The sequence below is a fragment of the Pseudorca crassidens genome, chromosome 4, assembly GCF_039906515.1.
Source record: "Pseudorca crassidens isolate mPseCra1 chromosome 4, mPseCra1.hap1, whole genome shotgun sequence".
Classification (NCBI taxonomy): Eukaryota; Metazoa; Chordata; class Mammalia; order Artiodactyla; family Delphinidae; genus Pseudorca; species Pseudorca crassidens.
The window spans coordinates 153,178,421-153,203,298 of record NC_090299.1 but is presented as its reverse complement, the minus strand read 5'-3'; the positions used below and the strand labels follow the sequence as shown (position 1 = coordinate 153,203,298).

Here is a 24,878-nt window from a genome sequence, read left to right as displayed (position 1 = left end):
GGAAGCCTCCCCAATACCTTTTATTACCCACAACATAACCCTATTACCATCAGGGGACACCCGCCTCCAGGACACCCCATCTCTGGCCCTCGATGTGCACTAGCTAATTCGGTTTCTCGTTTTTATGGCATTCAGTCTCCTTTGAATGGCTAAGCAGATGGCAAGTCACACTCTAGTAAGAAGGAGTCTAGTCTATTTCCAAAGAAAAACATGAAAATGCTGGAAGTTACTGTGTTCTTCCTGTGTTCTTAAACCATGTGCACCCTACCACCACCATGCCTCAGGTTAAAGTCAGATACATCAGAAATGAACCCTGCAGGTTCCCCTTTTTTCCAAACCCAGAAAGACATTTGCAGTAAGGAACTGAATACTTTTTTGTTCTCATCTCATCACATTTTAAGCAAACACTCCTTCTTCATACATGGATTTTAAACATCACCTGTTGCCACAGAAAAAGACATTACAATGCTTTAATGACTCCCAATTTGCATTTCTCATCCCCTCAGCCTATGACTGTGTGTGGCAATACAGGAAACAAGCTGTGATTCATTCCTCAGTCAGAAAAAAAAAAAAGATAAATAATAGGACTCTTTAAAAGACAGATGTCCTTAGAAACACCCAGCAAAAACCACTGCTAGAAACAACACAAGGTGAGCCCCTCGCCAGCCCAGCTTCTGTTGTTCGTGGTTCCTGATCTCTGCAGTGACTCTCAAGGCAGGTGCAGGAGCCAGCTGGGCAGTCGAGCACAGAAGCCCGTCCCCATCTGGCAAATGCTGAGAAGCTTAAAATAGTACGCACTCACGAACAAGGCTTCCCTGGAATGCAAATGGCCTGCCTTCAAAAAAAACAGCGTGGCATCCACATCACATCGAATGCATTCATTTCAAATCCTTAAATACCTCAAAATATTTCTAGCATTGGGTCCAGGGGACCAGGACGAACCTCCCCAGAGGTTACTCAATGCAAATTAACCACAGAGGAATTAATTTTCCGGGAAATTCAACATCCTTTCCCTTAAAAGTACAAAAGCCGTTTTCCTCGCTCCTTGCAAGGGAATAGCTTCATCACACTGATTCTATGTGCCCTGCCCCTTTATCACATCCTGTCCCACACCCGGCCTCCTTCTGCATGCCATCCGTTTTGTGAATGAAGTGTGAAATTAGCACTTTGTTTACATAAAGCAGGCAGCAGAGATGGCATGGACACAGGCTTAGCTTATCTGAGTGTCACTGAGGCTGTGCAGCCTGCACTCGGACCCGTTCAGAACCTCCCAAGAAAACCCCAAGAAGCCCTTAGCCGCTCACACCAAAGTGGAACTGCTACCTGCCTGCCTAGAAAGCAACTGGAAGGAAAAGGTTTGACTCAACCTTACACATGAAGACAACCTTTCCCTTTTTAAAATTAAAACTGATTTACAATGTTGTGTTAGTTTCAAGTGTACAGCAAAGTGATTCAGTTACACACACGCACGTATATATCTAGATCTATGATTTTTCACATTCTTTTCCCTTCTAGGTTATTACAAAATACTGAGTGGAGCTCCCTGTGCTCTGCAGTAGGTCCTTGTTGGGTCTCGATCTTACACACAGTAGTGTGTACCTGCTAATCGCAACCTCCTAATTTATCCCTCCTCCACTTTCCCCTTTGGTAACCTTCAGCTGTTTTTCTATGTCTGTGAGCCTGAGTCTGTTTTGTAAGTAAATTCACCTCTATCATTTTTTATATGGAATCAATAGATTCCACATATAAGTGATATCACATGATATTTGTCTTTCTGTGTCTGACTTACTTCACTCTGTATGACAGACTCTAGCTCCACCCATGTCACTGCAAATGGCATTATTTCATTCTTTTTTATGGCTGGGTAATATTCCATTGTATATATGCACCACATCTTCTTTAGCCATTCACCTGTCGATGGACGTTTAGGTTGCTTCCATGTCCTGGCTATTGTAAACAGAGCTGCAATGAACATTGTGAATTATGTTTTAAATTAAGTCATTTTATTATAAAAATTACTCTTTTTGAATTATGGTTTTCTCAGGGTATATGCCCAGGAGTGGGATTGCTGGGTCACATGGTAGCTCTATTTTTAGTTGTTTAAGGAACCTCCATACTGTTCTCCATAGCGGCTGTATCAATTTGCATTCCCGCCAGCAGTGCAAGAGGGTGCCCTTTTCTCCACACCCTCTCCAGCATTTCTTGTTTGCAGAGTAAAGACAACCTTCTCCTGGATTCTGCTTCTGAGCTGCCCTGCACACAGCACCAGGGCCTTACATCTCCCCTGCCTCTGTTCATCCTCAACCCCAGGCTTGCTTCTGTCCTGGGCTGCAGGCTGTCCCCTCGGCCTAGAACACTTTCCTCTTCTCCCTTCTCAAGCCCACTTCAAAGTATGTCATCTCCCCCGTGGGAGCTTTTCTCCATGCACCTCTTTTCCGCGCGGAATCCACCACCTGGTCGATCACCAGAGGATCCGGGGGGTCACGGTAAAGCCCTCTGCGTTCCCACAGCTCCTGGAGCCCAGAACCAACAGACCTGGAGATAAACTCCAGAGCTGCCATCCTCCTCGGACAGCGCTTCGCAAGGGCAAGGGCTGCATCTCCTTCTCTGTGTACCCGGCACCTCGGGCAGAGCTTAGCACAGAGCACAAGCTCATAAACTGCTGTTTAAAAACAATGTTCTAATAAAACGTTAGACCATTAACTCATGACGGGGGAGGCGCGTGGCTGAGTCCTGGCTTGGAGTCAGAGCCAGGCCCAAACGTTCACCAGCTGTGCGACCTTGGCTACTTGGCCAGCCTGGCCTCGGTGTTCCTCCCAATAGCGCACGGTGGCGGGGGCGGGGGGGGGGGGGGGGCGGTGTCACAGAGATGAACTGTGGACTGTCTGCAAACACTGAGCACCAGCGCCGCACCCAGCGGGCTCTCGGGGAGTCATCATCAACATCACAAGACCAGAGACCCACCAGGGACCCTTTGGTCCCACTGAATCGCCCCCCGTGGCGGCATCCAAATACTGCCCTTCCCGGGAGCGCGTCCCGGTTTCTCATCAGCGCGCAGCGTATACAGGTGCAACGCAGAGCCGCGTCCTTGCGCTGGCTACCATCGACGGGCCTCGTGCTGTCTGGGGGTGATGTTTTCTCTCAAGGAGCCAGACACCCGCTTTGCCTGCCGCCCCCAGACACTGCAACAACCCGACACACCATCCCTTAATTGAGAGATGGTTCAACTACTCTTCAATGGGGAAAATGCCAAATCCGGAAAAAAAAAAAAAATCACAGTTTGAAAATAAAAAGGAATTAAGCCTAACACCACGAAAGCTAAATTAGTGAAGCTAGCCTGGCAAAGATGGTTTGGCTTTGCAACAAGGCAGATGTCCAAGGGGGGCGGCCGCCCCATCACCAGGGGACTGGGAATAACCACTTGAAGGTGGGGCAGAGAGCCCGACGTGAAGGCAGATGGCAGATAAGAGGGGCTGAACTCCATCTGAAATGTATCCTCCCGACCTAAACCACAGAATGAGCTCATGCTACCAAAAACATTACGCTTACGAACTTGGCTTTAAGGATAAACGTAATTAACATAACTCCCCTTTATAACTGTAGCTCGTTTGTTCTCCGATTCTGAACTCTGTAAACAAAATTTTTTAAAAAGGTAGATGAATTCTGTTTTCGGCAAGCTGTTCGAGTCCACAGCTACGAATTTCTCTCCTTGATGCTCTTGATTTGAGAGCAGTCTGAACCTCTGAATAGAATGCCCTGTATAACATAGGGTAAATAAAGGCTAAAGTCACTCATTACACCCACTGCAAAAGAATAACAGGCTGTGTGTTCTAGAGCTCACTAAACCATGCCTATTTACTCACTTCTACGGTACTTCACCACTGACACATCCTGCTAAATAAAATGTTCAAAATTGTTAAATAAAAAAAGAAAGAAAGAAAGAAAAGAAAACCTCCCAGTGGAGCCAAGCTTTCCCATGTCAACCTTCCCCCTCAGCATCAAGAAATATGGCAAAATATGCCAATCAACATTGTTCATCCACGGACCTGCTGAAAATTCGATCCCAGCCCATCACGGTAACAATTCTAAAGGAAGTATTTCAAGTCATTTGCCAAACTGGCAGATTTCTACCCCAACAGAGGTGTTACCGTAGACCTTAGCCAGAGTATCTGCTCTGCGTCGTTAATAGGATTATTCCGAGATTGTTGTCCTTAGCGTGGCTGTAAAAAATGTTTCAGGATCAAGGGAGCCCAAGCTGCCCTTACAACCCCCAAAGCACAAAACCTCCCAGAACAGTAAAGAAGTGCATTTATGCCAAGTGTTGGAATTTTGAAACTAGAACGCCATTTGCCTCACTGGTTCCCATGGAAGGAAAACATACCAGCCCACAAGCCGTTGAACCCGGCCACCCTCCAGCGCGACCTTGACAAAGTCACCTCGGTGGTCTAGGCCTCACGGTACACATCGCTGTGGACGGACTCCTGGGACCCTTCCGGCCCTGACGTTCCACCTGCCAGAATTACTGCGGATTTCTATCCTGTGCACGTTCTCCGTGAGCCACAAGCAGAAGGTGGGAAGCACACTGATACTGGAGTGTGTCAGCCATTCAACCTCACCATTCTGCGCAGTCCTGGGCCCAGATCACATGCATGCGACCCAGCTGCAGCACTACAGAGGTGCACACCCCCGTGGCACTCTTAAGACAGTAACTAGCACCGCTTCTAGAAAACCTACCCACCGGCTTGGTACACACGCTCCTGGTCACGTGGTACATTTACCAAGATGACAAAGTGGAACTCTCACTGGCGGCTCCCATCCCAACCAATAAGCAAGTGCATCTTCCTCTGCAAAAAGTCAAGCAATGGTGAAAGTTCCAGTATCAAAAAGCCACCTTCCAAGACGGGCTGCTGTTCCAGGCAATACCAGAGTCCTGCTTAAGCGAGGCACTGCATCCAGAACCATCTAACAAATATTTACTCTATGCCACCCTTCGTTCCAGGCACTGGCGCACCCACAAAGGGCAAGTCTGACAGGGCCACGCTCTCAGGGGCCTTACATCCTACAGGGGTGGCAGGGAGACAATATATAAACCGATAAACAAGCAGAATACCACAGTGGTAAGTGCTATGCAGTGAATTACCCTTGACGTGATAAACAGGGGTGGTTAACGAAAGTGGTTAGAAAAAAGACCTCGCAGAGAAGGTGGTCTCTTTAACCCAGATGGCAGGAAGGTGGTACCCAGGCCAAAGCAGCTGCCTGGTGTTGCCTGGGGAACCAGGAACAGGCACCTGAGAGCTGCAATCCCACGCCACGTGTGCCACGTCCCATGCCGCGTCTCACCCCCAGGCCTCGAAGCAAAGAAGCTGCAGGAAGGAGGCTTGAAGGAGGCTGTACCCTTTCTTCTCTCCGGGTCCTTCAAGCTGCAGGTGGGTTGGGCCCGAGTGCCCAGCAATGGGGAGAAGAGACAGGAGTTTTAACTCCCCTGTGAACTAAACTGTCCATAGCTGAAAGTGTCAAAAGGCTTAAGCATCAGTGTGGCAGGTGCAGGAGGGATCCATCAGGAAGGAGGCCAGCAGGGTTGGAGCAGTGTCCCCGATGTCCCCAGCTGTGCCGGGCATTAACGCTGTGGCTTCTGCTCAAAGATGCTCCATCTGTCCTGGAGGAGTGGCCAGGCTCCTTCTCAACCCACTGGCGATGTTTCAGTATTTCCACAATGGGTGTGGTCGTACCCCGTGCTTACCAGCCAAAGATCGACCACTAGACGTATCCTCAGGAGACAGAGAAGGGGGATGCGAGGGGAAAAAATCACAGGTGGAGGCAGTGGTAGAGAAAAATAATTCACAGAGACTGTTTAACCAAGGAGCGTTCAGAAATTATATGGCGTCATACAGAGATATTCTGGCTACAGATAACACTTGCAAATAGAACCATCAGAGGCATCAAAAGCAGGCCAAGTAAATGAAGGGACTTTTATTACGACTTCTACCATGTTGGTTGAAACAAACAGAAACCTCCCCTCTGCTCAGTGCTCTGGAATAACCTAAATGGGAAAAGAATTCGAGAAAGAATAGATGTATGTATACGTACGGCTGAATCACTTTGCTGCACACCTGAAACTAACACAACATTGTTAATCAACTATACTCTGATATAAAATAAAGTAAAATTTCTTTAAAAAGAAACATCTAGGGAAATGTTTAGCAGTCTTGGGAACATTTCGGGGGGAAGGTGGACATTACAAATGCACTGATTCAGTTATTTTTTATTTAACACACATCACATTATCATTAGATTTCTATTTCTACAAAAAGTGTGCAAGTTTATAGATAAAACAATTTTTGCACCAAAATGTTGAAAAAAACATGTAGTAGAAGAGAATGTCAAGAAGATACGTAAGGAGTAAGTTTCAGGAAGGATGAACTAAGAATAAACCAAGCTAAGACGTTGGTGCCCGACACAGGGCACTACAAAATACACCAAGGAGGAAAGTGTAGGGTCGGCCCCCAGCATCTATTTACAACTATTCAACAAATGATATATAGTCCCTGAGGCTTCGTACAGACCTTTGTACTTTCTAATTACCTTTCAGAGGTAAACATCAAGTTTCTAAGATTAAGGGTAGAAGGTAACAGCTGGGAGAAGAGGAAATGTCACCATAAAATAGAAGGGGGATTTTTTGTCACCTATGGTGAAAAGCAATATTCATCATTACATAATGGTGCTTCGCTTCTCCAACTTCCTCAACTACCCCAAACAGAGCAGAGAACCAGGAGGAAGTTAAAAAACAAACAAAAAAAACCCTCTAGATAACGAAAATAAATGTCACAAAGGTCATGCGCGACAACTTATAGACTAACAGGAAAGTCCCCTGGGTCCTCGGGCAGAGCTATGTACTCTTGGACACTATTCTAAAGGTTGTGATGATCTGCCTTGCAGTCAAATACAGCTTTGAAGCTGCTACCTAGGGCAGAGGGGAGGGGAGTGGATATGGGCACACTGGCAATGGGAGGAGGGGTGAGCTGGCACTGAAAGAGACGCACTGAAAAGCCGTAAACACAAGACACACGTACTGAGCGAGGCACCAGGGGACCATCTGTCCCCAAAGTAAATGGCCGCACAGGCCACAGAATCCCTTGAGGACAAGTGCGCAAACAATAAACGATGCTCAGTGGGGACAGGGAAGGGGGAGGGGCAATCTGGGGCAGGGGATTAGAAGGTACGCTATTATGATGTTGAAAATAAGCTACGAGGATATATTACAGCACACAGGAATGTAGCCAATATTTTACAGTAACTATAAACGGAGAATAACCTTTAATAACCATGAATCACTATATTGTACACCTGTAACTTACATAATATTATACATCAACTGCACTTAAGCTTTTTAAAATAATGTTCGTAAGGAAAACCCTAATCAACAGAGACATATCCCAAATCTACACTCACAACCGTTAACAGAACAGTCAGAAGCATGTTTCAGGGCTGTGGGTAAATTAAAATCCCTCCCCAGTGACACAAGGTGGGCGAGGCCTCATCCCACCGACAACCCTGTGACTGGCGTCTACTGGGGCCAAACACACGCGGTAAACAAAGCGAGCTGTGTTCCGTTTCGCTTGAGATGCGCCTGATTCCCTCTGCTACGGCCCGGAAGCAGCATCCCAGAACTCGCCCATTTCCTGGGAGGAGTCCTCTCCTAAAAGGAGTGCATGCAGACCACACTCATTTCCCCATGGCCGTACAGCGCGTCCAGGCCAGAAACCCTACCTGCGTCAGCGTTCTCATCTTTCCTCTCCCTCTCTCTGTTAAATCTGGGGGCAGATCCTTGGTGGATATGTGAGACTTCATTGTCAGCAGTCAGATTAAGAATGAAAGACACAGAGGCGGGAGTTCTCTGTGGTCCAGCGGTTAGTTAGGGCTCCGCGCTTTCACTCATGGAGCCCAGGTTCAATGCTGGGTCTGGGAACTAAGCTCCCACAAGCTGCGCAGCGAGGCCACAAAGGCACCTCATAGTACTGGAGGATAAAATTATTTTTCCAGTAAAGTGGCAAGAACTGCAACAGAGTTTTGAGGAGAGAAACAACTAACTGAAACAGGGTAAGTGACACTGACCCCTCACACCTAATTTTTAAGCGCCTCCCTTGCCCCGGTCTAAATCGAAGTGCCCAGCATCGGTCAGAGCAATCAATTTCCATGTTTGACAGGGCTCAGAACACCCAGTTGATTTTGAAACTGAGCAGGCCTGGGGATCTGATGGAGTCAACTCCACAGGAGGCTCTGGAATTCTCCAGGGAAGAGAGTAACCATCCGTCGGGGAGGGGGGTGGTCAATGGTGGACAGAATGACCTCCTACTGTCACAACAGATCGATTTGGACATCTCACATTTAGCAGTTCTTCGAAGACCTTTCTGAATATGACACAGTGCACAGACTGGGTGAATGGCGTTTTCTATGTGGTACCCTCAGGTGGGTCTGTACTGGGGGAATCAGACTCTCATCTACATTGAGAGAAGCAACAGGGCAATCAGAAACCAATCATAATTCAGTAAGAGGGCAAAAAAAAAAAATGCCCACATGACGGAATGGAAAAGTTGAAAGCCACAAAAAGAGGAGAAAGTTCCAGCAAAGCCGCTCACTTTCCTGGGGGATCTTCCTTAGCACCCACCTGTTACCCTCGCATCCTGGGACCTTCCATGCGCGGGAAGATAGCTCTACACCGCCCCCTAGCGCTGGCCGCCCCGCTTCTCAGGCTGAGCACCGCAAGGTGAGCGGTTCCTCCACCTCCACTTACTTCCGGCTGCCAACCCTCCCAAAGGCTAAACATAGACCAGTCCTCTGCACACAGATTAGGAAACCACCCGGCTATTTTTAGCATCATGCATCTTAGGAATGGAAATGGCCCAGCCTCTGACGGCAACACAATGTGTGTGGCCTGGCTTCACGAACCCACTTCTCAGGAGGGGGGTGAATCGACCCCGGAAAGTGGCCAAAGACCCCGGTGAAAGTTCTGGGCCTCGTTACAAAGCGACGATGGCACGTGGACCACAAGAAAGAATGGCAAGGAAAGGACAATGACAAGTACAAGTCGCGAAGGGACTCGGGAAGATGAGAGCTGCCAGGACAGGCCTGATAAGTAAGTCAGAGCATTAGGAGAAAGGACCTGGGATGGAAAAAATAAAAAAACAAAAGCCAGGAGCCAGGGATACGGTGCATGGTCATTTGGGGAAACTTGGTCCAGTCAGAAGCGATATTTTGAACTGGGCATTTATTTTACGTGATAAAGAACAGAGGCTGGTCTGATCCGTCTCCTGCCAGGGTACAAGTGGCGCTGTGGCTTCTTTGATCCCCCCTCGCCCCCCCCCCCCCCCGCCATGTCCCCGCGTCCCCGGCCCTCTGCAGTCCCCGGGATTGGACGTGGATCCCTTTGATCAGCGGCTCAAGCAGCCTGCAGGTGCCCCGTCCCATCACATCACCAAGTCGTAAGAAGCAACCACAGTGCTATCAGCCTTGTGATGCCTTGTCTTGCTGCCCAAACAGCGAGTACAGATAATGGCTACAAAGGTCCCAGGAACCCTTATTTTCTCTCTTTTTGGACTCTAGAACTTTCTGTGCTTTCTTAAAGGTGAACACTCTGGAGAGTTCCAATCCAAACTTGAAGCTCGGAGACACCCCCCCAAAACCGACAGAAAAAGTTGCTTGTGACTTAAAAACACAGTTCAGGGCACTCTGATCTCCTAGGCACACGCTGCTCACGTTCGTTTCGCACGGTTCATGAAGTGACAGCCTTCTTGCATTCCGAACAGATGGCATATAAAGCAGTAAAAACATGTACATTTCTTTTCAAATAACACCGAGAGCCGCCACTTGTAAACAGGGTGTTTAATATTCTAATTTTAGACAGCCTGCATTGACATTGTGGTTTCATGTGCAGTATAAAATTTCTGTTTACAAAGTAGTCTCAAAAATGACTTCATAATGTTAGATCAAGAGCAAAAGGGTTTAGAAATTGAATGATGTAAATCATATGGGGTTCAGAGGCTAAGCAAATTACACACCCTGAAGCAGCCCTGGCTTTATGAAAGGAGCCTTTCTCCGGCTCTGTGCGATCCCAGCCCAAGAGAACTTGCATCTGAGAGTTTTCTAAACATTTCAGGTACACTTGAAAGGTGAAAGTAATTCTCATTTCCTATGCAGGATTAAGTCGTTTCCAGCACACACAAACTAGCAGTCACTCACCATCGCATATAAAAACACACCACCAGAAAGGTAAGGGCTTCAGGAGTACAAAGGCACATTAAAAAAAAAAAAGAGCACAAGAGAAATACATTTTTTTAATTCCCCCCTGCACACGTCCACGGGGCCCCTCGACCTCTTGGCTTGCTATCTACTTACTGATTAATTGATGCCTTTCCACCGCGAGCGCTTCAATTAATGCGGCTGACACACGTCCTGGGACACCCCTCCCCAGGGCAAAAAGCTCGGAGGAGAGTCAAACATGCCAGGACGCGTTCGTGTCGGACTCGGGTCTAGAGGCAGTTCTCGAACTTAGGACTCCGGCGACGAGAGGTCTTGCAAGCGCGCTGGCCCTGACGCCCCCCAGGGCTCCCAGCATGTCCGCGCTGCGGCGGCGCCTGCGGGGGCACTCAGGCTGCCCCGCTGGAGCCCGGCGGCCGCTGCCCCAGCCGCAGGCTGCGAGGAAGCTCCGCGAACGCGGCGCGCGGGCCGGGGTGCGTCCCGCCCGGACGCGCCGAGCGGCGCGGGCGGCGCGGCAGGGGACGGAGCGGGGGCACTCACCGTTCTGCTCCTTGGTGCTGGCGAGCTGGAGTTTGCTGCTCAGGCTGGACTCAGCCCGGGTCCCGGGTCTCTGGCCGGCCAGGGCGGATGTCAGCAGCAGGAGCCCGAAGAGGAGCATTGGGCTGAGCGGGCGGGCGCGCGGGCGGCGGGCACTGGGGCGGCGGGGCTGCGGGCCGGGCTCAGCGCCGCCGAGCCCCGCGGGCTCCTTCCCACATCCTCCCATCCAAGGCTTTCTCCGAGGGCCCTCTTCGGCGTCTCCAGTTTGCGCCGAGGATCAAAGCAGAACCTGGACCTGAACCAGTTCCCCGAGGTCTGAACAGATCCTGCGCCGCGCCGCGGCGGCGGGGGGGGGGGGGGGGATGGGGGCGAAGGCGAGGGGGAGGGGGGGACGCGGGGGCCGCGCGCGCCGCCGAGGAGTCCCCGGCCAGGGCCCCGAGCACCTGTCAGCCGGCCGACGGCCCGGCGGCGGGTCGGGGGTCGCGCGGGGCCGGCCTGCAGCCCGCGGGGCGGCCGGCACCTTCTAATCGATCACAGAGCTGCCGGTCGGGGCGCTCTCCGGGCGCCGCGGCCGCCCCGCCCCCAGCTCTAGGGGGAGGGGAGGCCCAGGCGCGGGCGCGGCGCCGGGGCCGGGGGGTGTCCCGAGCGGGGCCGGGGTCCCGGCCGAGGCCGCCCCGGCCCGGGCGCACGGAGGCCGCGGGACGCGCTGCCCGCCCGGAGCGCGGCGCGGATCGAGCACCTGGAGGCGGTCCCGCGCGCCCGACCCGCGCAGCGCCGGAGGTCGGGCAGGGGTCGCGCGGGGGCCGCTCGGGCGTCCCCTCCCCAGCTCTCGGGCGGCGCGGCGAGCGGGCCCCGGGCGCGGAGCAGGCCGGCGCGGACCTCGCGTGTCCCTCCCCTTCCCCACCTTCCCGGCGCCGGGGGGGTGGCCGGGGTCCCGCGCGCCCGGGCGGTCCGGCAGGTGCCGGCGCGTGCGCGGGGTGCCGCGGGGCCCCAGCGGGGGGATGCGGCCCGGGCTACCCGAGCGCCACGCGACGAGCCGGCTGGGCGCGGCGGGCGCTGCCCGAGCCGGGGGACGAGGGAAGAACTTCCTGCGCCTCCCCGCCTCCGCGCGGCCCTCCCCCCCGGGCCGGGGCTCCTCGTTCCTTCCCGAGGGCATCCCCGTCCCCAGAGGGCCGGGCTGCGACCCTCGGCCAGGCTTTCTGCGCCCGAGGAAGAAGGGAAGCCGGAACGCAGGGAGGTCTTTGCCTCCAGCTTCCAGCCCTCTGAAGCAGGGAGTGGAAAAAAGTAAATGTAAAGACAAATGGCCGGGATAGAACACCATTTATTCCTTTAACAAACACTGTAGGAACCGAATGCCTCTTGAGTCGGGCACTGTTCTAAAACTGCAGACATGGAACCAGGCAAAAGTCTCTGCCCTCGTGAAGCCTGCCTCAAGCAAGGGCCAGGGCAGGCAAAGCACAAAGAGCGCCCACCTCCTGTCAAAGAGCCGAGGCGAACCACAGGACCAGGTAAGGCCGGGGGAAGGACGGAGCCCCAGGGGGCGAGCTGAAATACGGGCGGACTTTCAGGGCTCCTGCCGAGGGAGCCAGCTGCCCTTCCCGGCCCGGCTAGGCCCTCGGTGAGTACGGAGGGGAGCCGCCCTGGGAAAGGTCCAGGGACGCCTGGGCGGGGACACCCCCACCGTGGACCCAACTAGGGGCGGAGCCTTCCCGCTGAACGTGGCAAGCCCCCTTCCTCTGCTCGGATGCCCACCGAGCCCAGCCAACTTCACCTCTCTGCTTGTAACATCTTAGTTCTCTTCTCCTTTTTCCCCTCTTAAAATTCTCCGAGGCTCAACTCCCCTTTGAGGCCTTCGCTCACCTCTCCCATGGGTTCATTCTTACTGCTTCACCACTTCTGTCTTCAGAGGGCAGGATGTTAAGGCCGATAAGGAAAGCCCAGTCTCTGACCGTGAAGACGCCACAGTTTAGCAGACACAGGCCTTGGTCGTGTCTTCACTTGAGCAGCCCCTCAAGGCCAGTGTGAAGCCATATTTGTGCAGTAAATATGTTCTAAACGTGGTCTGTAGATCTGGGGGAGAGTTCCCAGTTTTAATAGCTTAAGGAGATTCGTTATTAAACGACATGCTTTATGAACACACTCTAATCTATTTGTCTTGAAACCAATCGCTTCCCGGTTTTTCGAATTCGGTACTTTTCATTTCCTAATCAGGATTTTTCTAAATGATGCTGTTATATGTCTATACTGTTGAGTTTGCTGACCACCCACATAGAGTGTGTGTATGTGTGTGTGTACAGATTTAACCCATTTGTTCTCACGAGATTATAAGGGTGATGACTACCCTTTCTTTGTATCGTTTCATACTGGCTAGAAGAGTGCCTGGCCCAGGGAGCTCATAAAGAAACACTCGTGACCGACTGACAGGTTTCTTGACTGGAGTCACTTACGTTCGCCCTGGAATTTCAGCATGGAGGTTGTATTTGAAAAGTTACACACGATCTAGAATAATCCTCCACCTCTGCGTTTCACCTCATCCATCGTCTACAGATGGCTTTGGCACTGGCCTTATAAATAAAGCCAGCCGGGTGCCCCTGCAGGACTCCAGACCAAATCCGCCCACATCTCCATTGCCTGGGTTCCCTTCCGTGTCCTTGCACTAGTGTCTCTTGAACTGCCCTTGGCCTTGGCAAGGTTGATGGTTTTAAGACTGTATCATCCTCTGCTCCATTCTGCTTATAAACCCTTCCTAGGAAAGTGGGATCCTTGCATCGAAAGTAAACTTTATATAACCCGGAGTCTGCACAGTTACTAAACAATAGATTCTGAATGAATATGGCTTTGTTTTGGCCTAAAGCATTTTCCTTGAGGAAAGGCATCTGTTCCGCCCACCAGGAGAAAATAATTGGGAACATTCTTTGTGGTTTTCGTGTTTTCTTAAACCTTCGGCAGGCGTGCCCACTCCGGCTGAATATATGTAGAGTACCACCTACAAATTCCTGATGAGGAACATGCCGGAAGGTACTCGGTTATTAGCAGTGATCATTTTGGGGGGGAGGGAGGGTGGGTGTCGCTATTAACTTTTTTTTTTGGAATGAAATAAGATTTAAAGCCAACCAGCCATTCAACTAATCACTTAACACTCAGGAGGGCAGGAACCATGGGGCTGTATATTTTGCCCAGAAAATCAAATATTACAAGTTTTCTTGCTCTTCTTCTGATTCAGTCCTGACACACACACGCGCACACACACATGCGCGCGCGCACACACACACACACACACACAGGGACACGGGCAAAACGATTTTGACTTTTCCCAGAACTTTTCAGTATTTTAGTGGCAGATGAGTGAGTAGGAGTTTCTGAAGTTCAGAGTGCTATGAACTGAAGTGTCCACTACTTTCTAGAATGACTAACTAGCAATACTTCTTTTTTTTAATAAATTTATTTATTTATTTTTGGCCACATTGGGTTTTCGTTGCTGCACGCGGGCTTCTCATTGCAGTGGCTTCTCTTGTTGTGGAGCATGGGCTCTAGGTGCACGGGCTTCAGTACCTGTGGCTCGCGGGCTCAGTAGTTGTGGCTCGTGGGCTCTAGAGCACAGGCTCAGTAGTTGTGGTGCACGGGCTTAGTTGCTCCGTGGCATGTGGGATCCTCCCGGACCAGGGCTCGAACCCGTGTCCCCTGCATTGTCAGGTGGAGTCTTAACCACTGCGCCACCAGGGAAGCCCAGCAACACTTCTATACACATTTAAACGAGGCTGGGAGCTGGGACTGTCGTTAGTGAGCAAAGTGAATGCCCACAGATCACAGCAGGAATGGACTGTTCTGGGGGAAAGAAGTGCAGTAAAATCTCTCTCAGAATCATGCTTTTGTTTCTCCACTCTCTCCAGTTACCCCTAGAAACACATGACCTCTCTCTCTTCAGACATCTCAGGGTATATTAATACTCTGTTTTTCCACCCTAAAAACAGAAAATACACTTTTCCTTATATTTTGTTTATCGAGATCGGTCACCCCTTACCTCCCCATGTGCAGCTGGAATCAGAAAGGCTTGCCTGCCGAGGCAAACGGTAGAGGCTTGTGTCGGGGCCCGCTCTCAGAGGAGCAGATGTACTTTCTCACTGTGGCCTTTTGAGGGAGGGGAGTCCAGAGGTGGCAAGCTAAAGGTGTGTGGCCCAGAGAAACGGGAGATAAGGACAGGCCTTGAGGTGGCTTTGCCCATTGAACTCAAGCTGCTCTTTCCTTCCGGAAATCACAGTTGAGTGTGCAAAGGTTTTCTGTCAAAATCTCAGAAGTGCTTGTCTGACTCAGAACCCAGAGCGTGTAAGGAGCCAGAAACAGCCCCAAAGAAAGAGGAGCCCTGGCCAACTCAGAGCCACCACAACGAAGGATCGTTTCACCGGGAGACGGGAGACGGGAGGCCCCGGACTTAGGCTGGCTTCACTGCTAACAAACAGCACAACCTTGGTCTAGAATCCTCTCTGCCCCTTTTCCTTACAGGAGACGTTTACACTGGAGTCTGTCTCCAGAGTATATGGAGAACTGAGAATTCTTAGAATTCTTCCATTCTCTAAGCTACGACAGGTAGTGATGCCAATTCTTTTTCAACTTAATTGTGCTTCTGTGATGATACAGGACTAGGACCAATTTCCTGGCCTCAACTCAGAGGTGCCTGGAGGCTGGCAACAGAGGATGAATATGTGCTTCTCCCCAGGTCCATCCAGTCATGGTAGTTCTCTTTCACCTGTTACGATCCTGGTTGGGAAAGAGAAATTCTACTGATAACCAAAAAGAAAGGGAGAAAAAAGAGTTTGGAAACCACTGACTAAGGCAAGTGTCAGGAATTGTATTGAATTCAGGAAAACAATTAGTTACGTGTGGGTAGCCACCTTTTCATGTTTAATATCTGTTTGGTATCATCAGAAAATGCCAAGTGTGGTTCCGAGGTAAAGAAAAATAGTACAGTACATAAGGGAGCTGTAAATCGTAAGGAAATTCTGTCGTCATTAGCCAGGCACGGACATCCGATCTGCTATTCCACAGAGTCCCACGGGTGGCATCCGGAACAATCCTGAGATCGGGGCGCCCCCTGAAAATTCGGACAACCACCAAACACTGTGTTTGATCATATCCCGTGGTCCATAAATGTCCTTTTTCTCTCCCCCGAAATCATGTGTAGGTTCTGAAGGCTTCTGTCCACGTGGTGACAAATCGTAGTAAAGAACTCAAGACACGGCCACGGATCTTCCTTTCTCAGACAGTGAGCCCCTTCTCTCAGAGGTCATGAGAGAAGGACCCTCTCACTTTGTGATCATTGTTTCGGGGCAGTCTTTCCTTGGCTGTCAGCCTTTGTATAAGGGGCCCAGAGCCTCAGTATGCAGCTTCACGAATGTGGAAGCAGGCAGGGACAGAGAGCTTAACTCGTCTTACGTCAAGGATCCCTCGATCGCTTTTGAAGCTCAGGATAGTTCAAAGGGTTGTCATAACCCTTTTCTACTGTGATGACTACTCCCAGCCGTCTGTCATCTTTATGGTCAGAAAAGCGCCTGCTCTCTTCTATCCTAAACAGCCTTGCGACATCCTAAGGCATCGTTTTATTTTCCCACATTTTATTTCTCTGGGCACAGTTGGCTTTGATGCTTTCCCCATCTTCCCGGACCACAGTCTCTCCTTGCTCATTGTCTGGAATATCTTCTACTGGTTCTTCGTGAAATTAGGAGGGTAAAAAGCATGCCTTTCCCCGCAGATTGCTAGTTAAACAGAAGGCAACCAGGGAAAATAAAAGTGAGGGGAGAATCATTCAGATTCAGATTTACTTTGTGAAGCACCTGTCATGTCCCAGGAACTGTTAGATACCTTGCAATATATTTTCTCATTTCATCTTCCCACCAATCCTTTGAGGAAAGCTGGAGTTTCCCCCATGTTACTGCAGAGAGATGGAGAATTAATGGAGAATTTGCCTGGGGTCACACTACCGGTGACAGGTACCAGGTCACCTTGTCTCCCGACTCCCCTTAGACTCCAGTGTGTTTCATTCGACACTCTGAGGCCCTGGATTTTGGACCAAAGTGTTCCCACGTGAAGGTTTTGCATGTTTCCCAAAGTTTTCTTCATGACGACTGGCCTCCCCATCTTTGATCTGGGGTAGACCTTGGCGTACGTAGACGAACTCTCGCACGTGTTCAAGAGCACAGTGCCGAGACAGCTAGCATCTTTCTGGAACAGCCTAAGTAAAAGATGTGAGCCAGACTGAATCTGGGTCACTGGAGGTAGGGTGGTGACTAAGGCTGGCCTGGGGTCGAAGCCCACCCAAGGCGTGGGCATCCTGTTTATCCTGGCCAAGTTAGTCATCCAGGGAATGCCTCAGTCTGCACCGTCTGTGGGCAGTTATGTCAAAGAATCTATCTCCTTGTCTTTGAGGACAAAGGGGAAGGAATTCTCATTCCTCTCTTGCTGTTCATGATTGCTACCGAATTACAGCATCAGGCCTGGGAAGAAGTACACTCTTTTCCCAGTTGTTCCCTTGGAAAAATCAATTTATGATGAACTCTAGGTGTCAGAGCCTAGGCTTCTTTCACGCCTACCATTCCTATGTGTATCCCTCCGAGTTTCTAATTCAAAATTCCTGGTCTACAGTGTTTTCTTAAAGCCCTATGGCAAGGCAAATTTGCATCTGCATTGATAATTTTATGAAGGTATTTTTAGATAGGCTGGAGTTTTTCAAAGCCCAAAGGCAAGAACTAACCAGTGACCTGTTAAGCCCTCAGACGAGCAAAAGTCTTCAAATGAAATTCTAATTCCTGAAATAAATTCCGTTCCTATCTGAAGGGATATAGGAGTGGAAAAGACACTCATGGTATCAATATTTGTCCCATCAGACAGTTTGTGTGGAAAAAACTCCATTCTTTCTTTTCTTTCTTGAATGACTTTGTAGACACACATAACACCAAACAAAAATGTGAGTGTTGGCCCATTATTCTAGCCACTATTTTTCACACTTACTGAGGCAAATGATTATACTATGGGACTGTTAAAAAACACTATTGTAGGAATTCAGAGCACTTCCTAGTACCTCTTTCTTCCTGGCTGCCTAGATTTCTGTCTGAATTTGATCATCGCCGTGTACACCCACGTTCAGCACTCTCAGCCCTGAAGGGGGAAGCAGTGTCCCATCCCTCAGAGTCTGTGTGGTCTGGTACACGAATCGACCGTCACCTAGTCTGTGAAGTACAGCAGCCTATTTTCACGTTACATCTTGCAGAGCTGTTATCACATGACTACCTTTTTGATTGAAATGTCCACAATGAAGTACTCTACAGTGGAGTTTCTACAAATGATGGATAAATTAATTAACTCTGTGCATAACTATTAATACAATCCCCATTTTAAAGATGAGAAACTGAGCCCCAGGAAGGCGTTGTAACTTGACCAGAGTCACATGTTTGTGAGTAGCAAAACCAAGCAGGACCCTGCGGGGCTCCCGGTCTCGGAAGCCTTTCTGTCCCCCATTTCTTGTTTGTAGATAGCAGGCTCCAGCATCCGTGGCCTTCCCATGGAGGTTCAAACAGTTGCTCGTCAGGGAAGGGAGGAGATGCAGAGACAAGGGAAGCAAGCGCAGTCGCAGTCGAGAAACAATGGTGCAGCCTTGGGGCAGGGTGCCGGTTCCCCCTCCAGGGATGCACGGAACAATGTCTTTGAGTTGTTTATAGAACTAAAACCCCCATCAAATGGAAGATGAAGCATTCTTCATTCCAGAAGACAGGAAGCACAGGAGCTCAGCAGGAGACCCCCCCCCCCAGGCCAGATTAAAGGAGCGCAGGCCCTGCACACACCCTGGTCCTTGTCAGCACCCCCGCCCTGGAGCCATTGCTACAAAACTCCTCACCAAATCCTCCTGGGTTGGGACACACAGTGTTCAAAGGCAGGAACCTGCTGTGTCCCCCTTTGCCTGGAAAAGTATTAAAGCTCTTCTTTTCTACTTCACCCAGCTGTGTCTCCAAGATTCCATTCAGCGCCGGTACACGGAGGCCGCGCGTTTTCTGCATCAGTATTGAAGCCAGAACTGGAATGCGGGCACTTGGTTCCGGTGCCGGCGCTTTAAACCATCACGTTTTCATTCCTCCATGAGCGTCTCCAAAAAGACATTTCAGACTTATGAAATGTACATTTATATTAAGCACTTGGTGTTTATTTTATGACTCCACACCGTTTTAGTCATAAATATGTAACTTAAAAATTCTACTGCCAACAACAAACATACATCATTTTGATTCTGGTCTCACATCAAAAGGACAGTGCCCCAAGCCTACAGGAACTAGGCACTCAGTCAGTGAAACCATCACGGTGTCTTGGATGGAATACCCTTTTTAGTGGCTATGGAAATGTGAAATGAATCTTCTGAAACCATCCAAAGGGAAAAGGCTCTGTTGCCCTGATTCTTAGCGAGAAGACTTTTTGCCATAAAATCGCCGTTACTGTGTTCCTGGGCCTGACAACCCGTGATGAGGGAAAATCATAATTTGTATTCACATCAGCTTCTGAAGGACAGAAGTAGGAAAAAGCAAAGGCAGTGAGGTGACTAACTTGTTTCTGGGGAAAAGTGAACGTTCTAAGTAGGAGACAGAGTTTCTGTTACCGCTAACCTTGAGGTCATCATGGGCTTGACCAAGACGGCAGTCTGTCGGGAGCTTCAGTGCATGCGTGCTGCTGGACCCAAGAAGCTACAAGGTAAATAAAAGGCATGATTGCTGCCCTCAGTGAGTTCCCCCTGATTTGGGGCATCCAGTCATCTTCATGTGTGTTTGTTTCCACCTGTGATGTGACCTGTCCTCTTGCATTATCTACAGTCTGCAGAAAGCCCTGCAGACTGCACTCTGCCCGGTCCCCTCTTTAATGTTCCTGAAAGCTGTCCTCCGGTTATCAGCTTCATCTCTTTAAACACAAAGCTGATCACAGCCTGATCCCTGCTCTAAAAGTCTGAGCCTCCCCCTTGACTGCAGGAGAAGAAAAACGTTCTCCTTGGGCGTGATCTTCTCTTCCTTACCCACCGGGTCTTGCACTCCCGATGCACCACAGTTCCTGTACTCACACTTGCTGGTCCTTGCTTCTTTTCTTATGCTCACTCCACAGCTATAGATAGCTCAATCTGGGACTTCTTCTATTCTGATTTACTCTTCTTATCAGCTTCTTTTTTCCCAGTACTTAACATACTGCACTTATCGAATAATAATCGCTAGCTCTACTATGCCAGGCACCATTCTAAAGATTTCATGTATACTCACATCTTCATTCTCACAGCAAACATACAAGATGGGTGTATTACTTTTTAATTTATTTTATTGAAGTATAGTTGACTTTCAATGTTCTGTGAGTTTCTGCTGTACAGCAAAGTGACTCAGTTATACGCATGTATACATTCTTTTTCATATTCTTTTCCATGATGGTTTATCACAGGATATTGAATATAGTTCCCTGTGCTATACAGTAGGACTTGGTTGTTTATCCATTCTCTATATAATAGTTTGCATCTGCTAACCCCAAACTCCCAATCCATCCGCCCCCCCATCCTCCTCCCCCTTGGCTACCACAAGTCTGTTCTCTATGTCCGTGAGTCTGTTTCGTATATAAGTTCATCTGTGTTATATTTTAGATTCCACGTATAAGTGATACCACATGGTATTTGTCTTTCTCTGTCTGAGATGGGTGTACCCAATAGGATTTACAGAGAAGCAGAGGAAGAACAGAGAGGCCAAGCGATTTACCTAAGACCACTCGGGCTGTAGGTGGCAGAGCCAGGTCCTGAACTTGGTAAGTCTAATTCTCGAGTTCCTGCTTTCGACCATCACTCTGCCTCTAACAGAAGGGGTCCAACTGGTATGGGAGGCCATGTAGATGCCCAGTCACCATCTAAGCATTGAAGTCAGAGGTACAAGCTAACATCTTTTTTTTCTCTCCAAAAGGCTGTTATTAATTCAGTGGAGGATTTTATCATTAATGGTGTCTTAAAATAAAGATAACACTAAGTAATTTTTTTGGCTGAATAAAGAAGTCTTTCCCTAACTTCTCTCCTTTTCTCACCATCACTGAGTCATCACCAGGGTAAGTCTCATCCTTCCAAAAACTTTCTAGGACAAATCCTTAGCCCCACTGCCCCCAAATTAATGATAATATCCTCTAGGTTTGCTGATGCACCCTCCCTGAAATTGACCGTAAATGCTTTGATGGCAGAAATCGTGCCTACTCTCTCTCTCCTGTTTTCAGTCCAACCACCCCTGGACCGCCTGCCCACCACAGCACTTAGCTCTGCATGTGTGCACTTCCATGTTGAACACATCTTTTAATAGCTGGTGAGTGAAATTAACAAAAGTATGAAGTAGCCAAATGCAGTTACAGCCATGATAAATCTTCATGGAAGAAAAATGAATGAGGAGCAGCTCCTTCCGACATAGTGACGGAGACTGGAGCCATGTGGAGTTCATTTTCTTGCTTGGCTGTCAGTCAGAGTTGCGGAGCTTGTAAACGGAAGAGCTAAATTATGGAAAACAGGAGTCAAAATGTACAAATCTCTAGGCTCACACCTAAGTGAAAATTATTCATATAATTTTATTTATTTGATGAGCTGCAAGAAGACCAGGTGAGCACTTCCCAAACCGGAAGCAATGCAGAATCTGTCTTTTCAGAAGTCCTGTGGTAATACTCATTCCAATATTACAAGGTTGTTTCTAAAGCCTGGCAAACAGCCCAATTCATATTGCCTGAGTGGTTTAAATAGAGTTATGATAGAAAAATCTTATGGAACAGATGGTTCACAAGACTCTAATAGCCAATCTGTTATAGCCAAGATGTCATCATTTTGAAAAATAACTTCTACGAAAGTATCTTCTTCATATTTTGAAAGTATGATGTCAAGTGAAATCCTTTGCTTTTTAATTTTAGATTTTAAATTTGTGTGTTACAATTTAAAACATGTATGTGTGTGCAAGCATGTGGTTTTGAAATAATAATTGCTGACTGTTGCTGCCTGGGGAGAAGAAATTTCAAGAACCACTGAGCTAAAATGGGAAATGAAGGGTCACTGTTTATGAAGATTCATACGTAGAGTAATTTAATGAAATGACAATTCACTTTGCATCTCCTGTGCTTTGGGCAATTAATTTTACTGTGAAATATTAGACTTCAGCTCTGAGTTAATGTCTTACAAAATAAAGAAACTGTCGTGGACTGAGCCAAACATGCCACTTCACGATTAAAAACAGCATATAGGGAACTATACTCAATATTTTTAACACCTATAAGGAAAAGAATCTGAAAAAAAATATATGTGTGTGTGTGTGTGTGTGTGTGTGTGTGTGTGTATATATATATATATGAATGTATAACTGAATCACTTTGCTCTATACCTGAAATTAACACATTGTAAATCAACTATATTTCAATAAAAAACAATTTTTAAAAAACATATGCTGAGATTTTATTCTTAGAAATAAATTAATTCGTAACACAGTTATGAAAAAAACTTCCTTAATGAGCTTAGATAAAATATAATTACTCTCATGACGCTTTAAGTTCATGAAAATGGATTGTATTGTGACGTAAAAATACTGTTTATAAATAAATACTGTCTATAAAAAAATTGAATCACTGTGTTGTACACCTGAAACTAACGTAACCTTGTAAATCCACTATAGTTCAATAAAAATAAAGAAATAAAAATGCTGTCTATGGTAGTTTCCTTGTTCCTTTCACCACAGATGCTGAAATGGTGCATTTGCAGCTGACGTGGAATGGGGTTTCCAAGCACTGCCTCGTGTAAATGTCCCTCCTGAAGTTGATGAGGCACAGAACTTCACAGGAGAAAGGACACATATATTTCTGAAACTCGGATTAACCTTTCATTAGTAATTTAATTTTGAAAGATTTTAAAATGTTTTACAGTGTACCACATGCTGATGCAGGAGGTTCATTTATTGTAGGACATCATGTTACGATGAGAAGTACACACAATTGGAAGTTCTGTGTTCCACCACAATTAGATTTGTGACTTTAACAGCAAGGAAAAGTTAACTTGTCCGGTCCTTAGTTTCTACAACTGCAAAAAAGAAAGTTTACCTGGTTGATTTCAAGATTCTGTTTCCAACAATTTCCGATTCAATATACACTTTGTTTCTTTTTTACTGGAAAAAATATCTATTCTCATAGTCTTTCTTGTGTGGAGACAATTACATCTTAAAGGATCTTCTTTATTTTCCTTTAAAGGGAAACAACCTGTGTCCAGAGAGCTTCTACTTAGCTGGACATCACATCAGAGCAGTCATGGTTTCTTAGAGATCTGCCTACCTTGACCTTAAGGACTTTTCTGGCCAGAGGCAGTATATAGATCACTCTAAAAAATGTTAAATGTTTAAAACAACAGAAAAACAAACAAAATATTACTGGGGGGTGGGGGTGGGGGGAGAATGTGAAATCTGAAAAAAAAAACTCCCAAGGGAGAAATATAAGGCTCCTATAATCAAAATTTCCATGTGTTTAGAAAAAACTATTATCCAAATTATTCTTCAAGTGTTTAACAGTTTAGGATTTTTATACTGCCTTTGGTCATTATCTTTTCCTATGAATATGAGTTACAAAGTGACAGTGGCCAATTTCTGCTTTGGCTTCTGCTGGTGGTTCTGCAGTGGCAAGCCTGTGATGTTTGAACTCCATGGAGCAATAGAAAAGGATATTGATTGATGGCGCTGTCTTCTATACATATGCAAATTGTGTTTGCATTAATATTAATATTGTCTAGATACAAAAGGAAACATTTCCTTTATCATTATATCATAATAACGAATATTACTACCTTCTAGACTTCAATGTAAATTAAAAACACTACCGTTATTAAAACTTATCTCCTGACATTCTGCTATGGATTTGTTCTTTGCCTTCCTCTGAATCTAATATCGTGTGGTTATTCACGTCGAAAACACCAGGAGGCACATACAGGAGACTCTGTATCTGTTACTATGGTGACTATTGGACGCATTTTGAAAGAAAAAGCAACCATTATTATGCATAAATTTAAATACTACTGTCCACCTTTTTTAGAATTGCCGTTGGAAATTAGACGTCGCATTTTAAAAATTGTTTAAAGTCGTATGCTTCCTATCTTTCTTCTCAAGGAAGATATAACTAGTTGGAACAACACAAACAAATAGCTGAGTTGTTAAGGAGAGTAAACTGCAACTTTTGTTTTCCTCTAAAGATGCTGACACATTATTCTGTACGTAGGCTCTAGAGACAGTCTCATCTGGCTCAAATCGTAGCTCTGTCACTTATTGGATGTTTATTTCCCTCTGTAACATAAAAGGAACCATAAAGAGGAATTGGAATGCATTATGGATAAATTTGATTTGAGTACGTGGACCAAAATCATTTTTAGGGTGAGCGGACAGAGAAATAACTGTACAATATCTTATAGTATTTACTGATTGAAGGTGCCATGATTAGCATCTTAGAGACTCTTTTGCAGGTCATGCATCATAATACTGTCATTGATACAGGTGTATTCTGAAGTTGTATTTTCAGTATTTTATTTTTACCTTTTTCCGAAAAAGTATTGACTATGAGTATCGGGCACTGTGCTAGGTCCTGGGAGACAATTGACAGTAGCCAGGGTGAAGCCCTAAGAATCTCTAATACGTAGACTCTGGGTCGAGAAGAACAATTGAGAAAAGGGGTCTAAGAAGAGCCAGTCTTGTTAGGTGTAACAAACACAAGACATGTCAGGAGAGCTGGGGAAAGAGTACGCGTTCAGTTGTTAGAGGTAATGAATGTGGTTACTGGGTAGCGTCTGTGAAAACTATTAGATAAAGAGCACATTGGATTGGGGACCATGGAGGTCATTGCTGACCCTGACAAAAGCAGTTTTAGTGGTAAGGCAATGACAGTAGCTAGAATAGGATGAGTGGAAGATTTAATTGCAGATTGGTTTTTAATTTAAATAATCCATTGTATTATCATTTATATACAATTAATTTGTGCATTTTAAGTGTACGCTTTGGTGAGGTTTGCCCCACGTAGACGCTGATGATAGGGAACTGATGGGA

General features: G+C 47.4%; 1 protein-coding gene and 2 long non-coding RNA genes across 9 annotated transcripts in view; 1 reads left to right on the top strand and 2 right to left on the bottom strand.

The window, feature by feature from the left end:
- The window catches only part of LOC137224103 (uncharacterized), a 75,068-nt gene extending 64,336 nt beyond the window's left edge, over positions 1-10,732 (bottom strand). Inside the window, exon 1 of the long non-coding RNA XR_010943249.1 lies at positions 10,393-10,732. This is a non-coding gene — a long non-coding RNA (uncharacterized lncRNA). The remainder of the gene's footprint in view (positions 1-10,392) is intronic.
- Positions 1-11,017, bottom strand: part of PDGFC (platelet derived growth factor C) — a 219,850-nt gene extending 208,833 nt beyond the window's left edge. For both annotated transcript variants that reach the window (XM_067737098.1, XM_067737099.1), the window contains exon 1: positions 10,795-11,017. In XM_067737098.1, the coding sequence (XP_067593199.1) occupies positions 10,795-11,017 (223 nt within the window). The remainder of the gene's footprint in view (positions 1-10,794) is intronic.
- On the top strand, positions 10,964-22,507 carry LOC137224102 (uncharacterized). 6 transcript variants are annotated; one of them, XR_010943247.1, is made up of 4 exons: positions 10,964-11,104; positions 12,137-12,299; positions 18,314-19,518; positions 20,507-22,507. It is a non-coding gene; the product is annotated as an uncharacterized lncRNA (long non-coding RNA). The 6 variants fall into 6 exon arrangements; XR_010943246.1 differs by having other exon boundaries at positions 20,490-22,507; XR_010943248.1 differs by having other exon boundaries at positions 20,441-22,507.
- Positions 22,508-24,878: the final 2,371 nt, after the last annotated feature.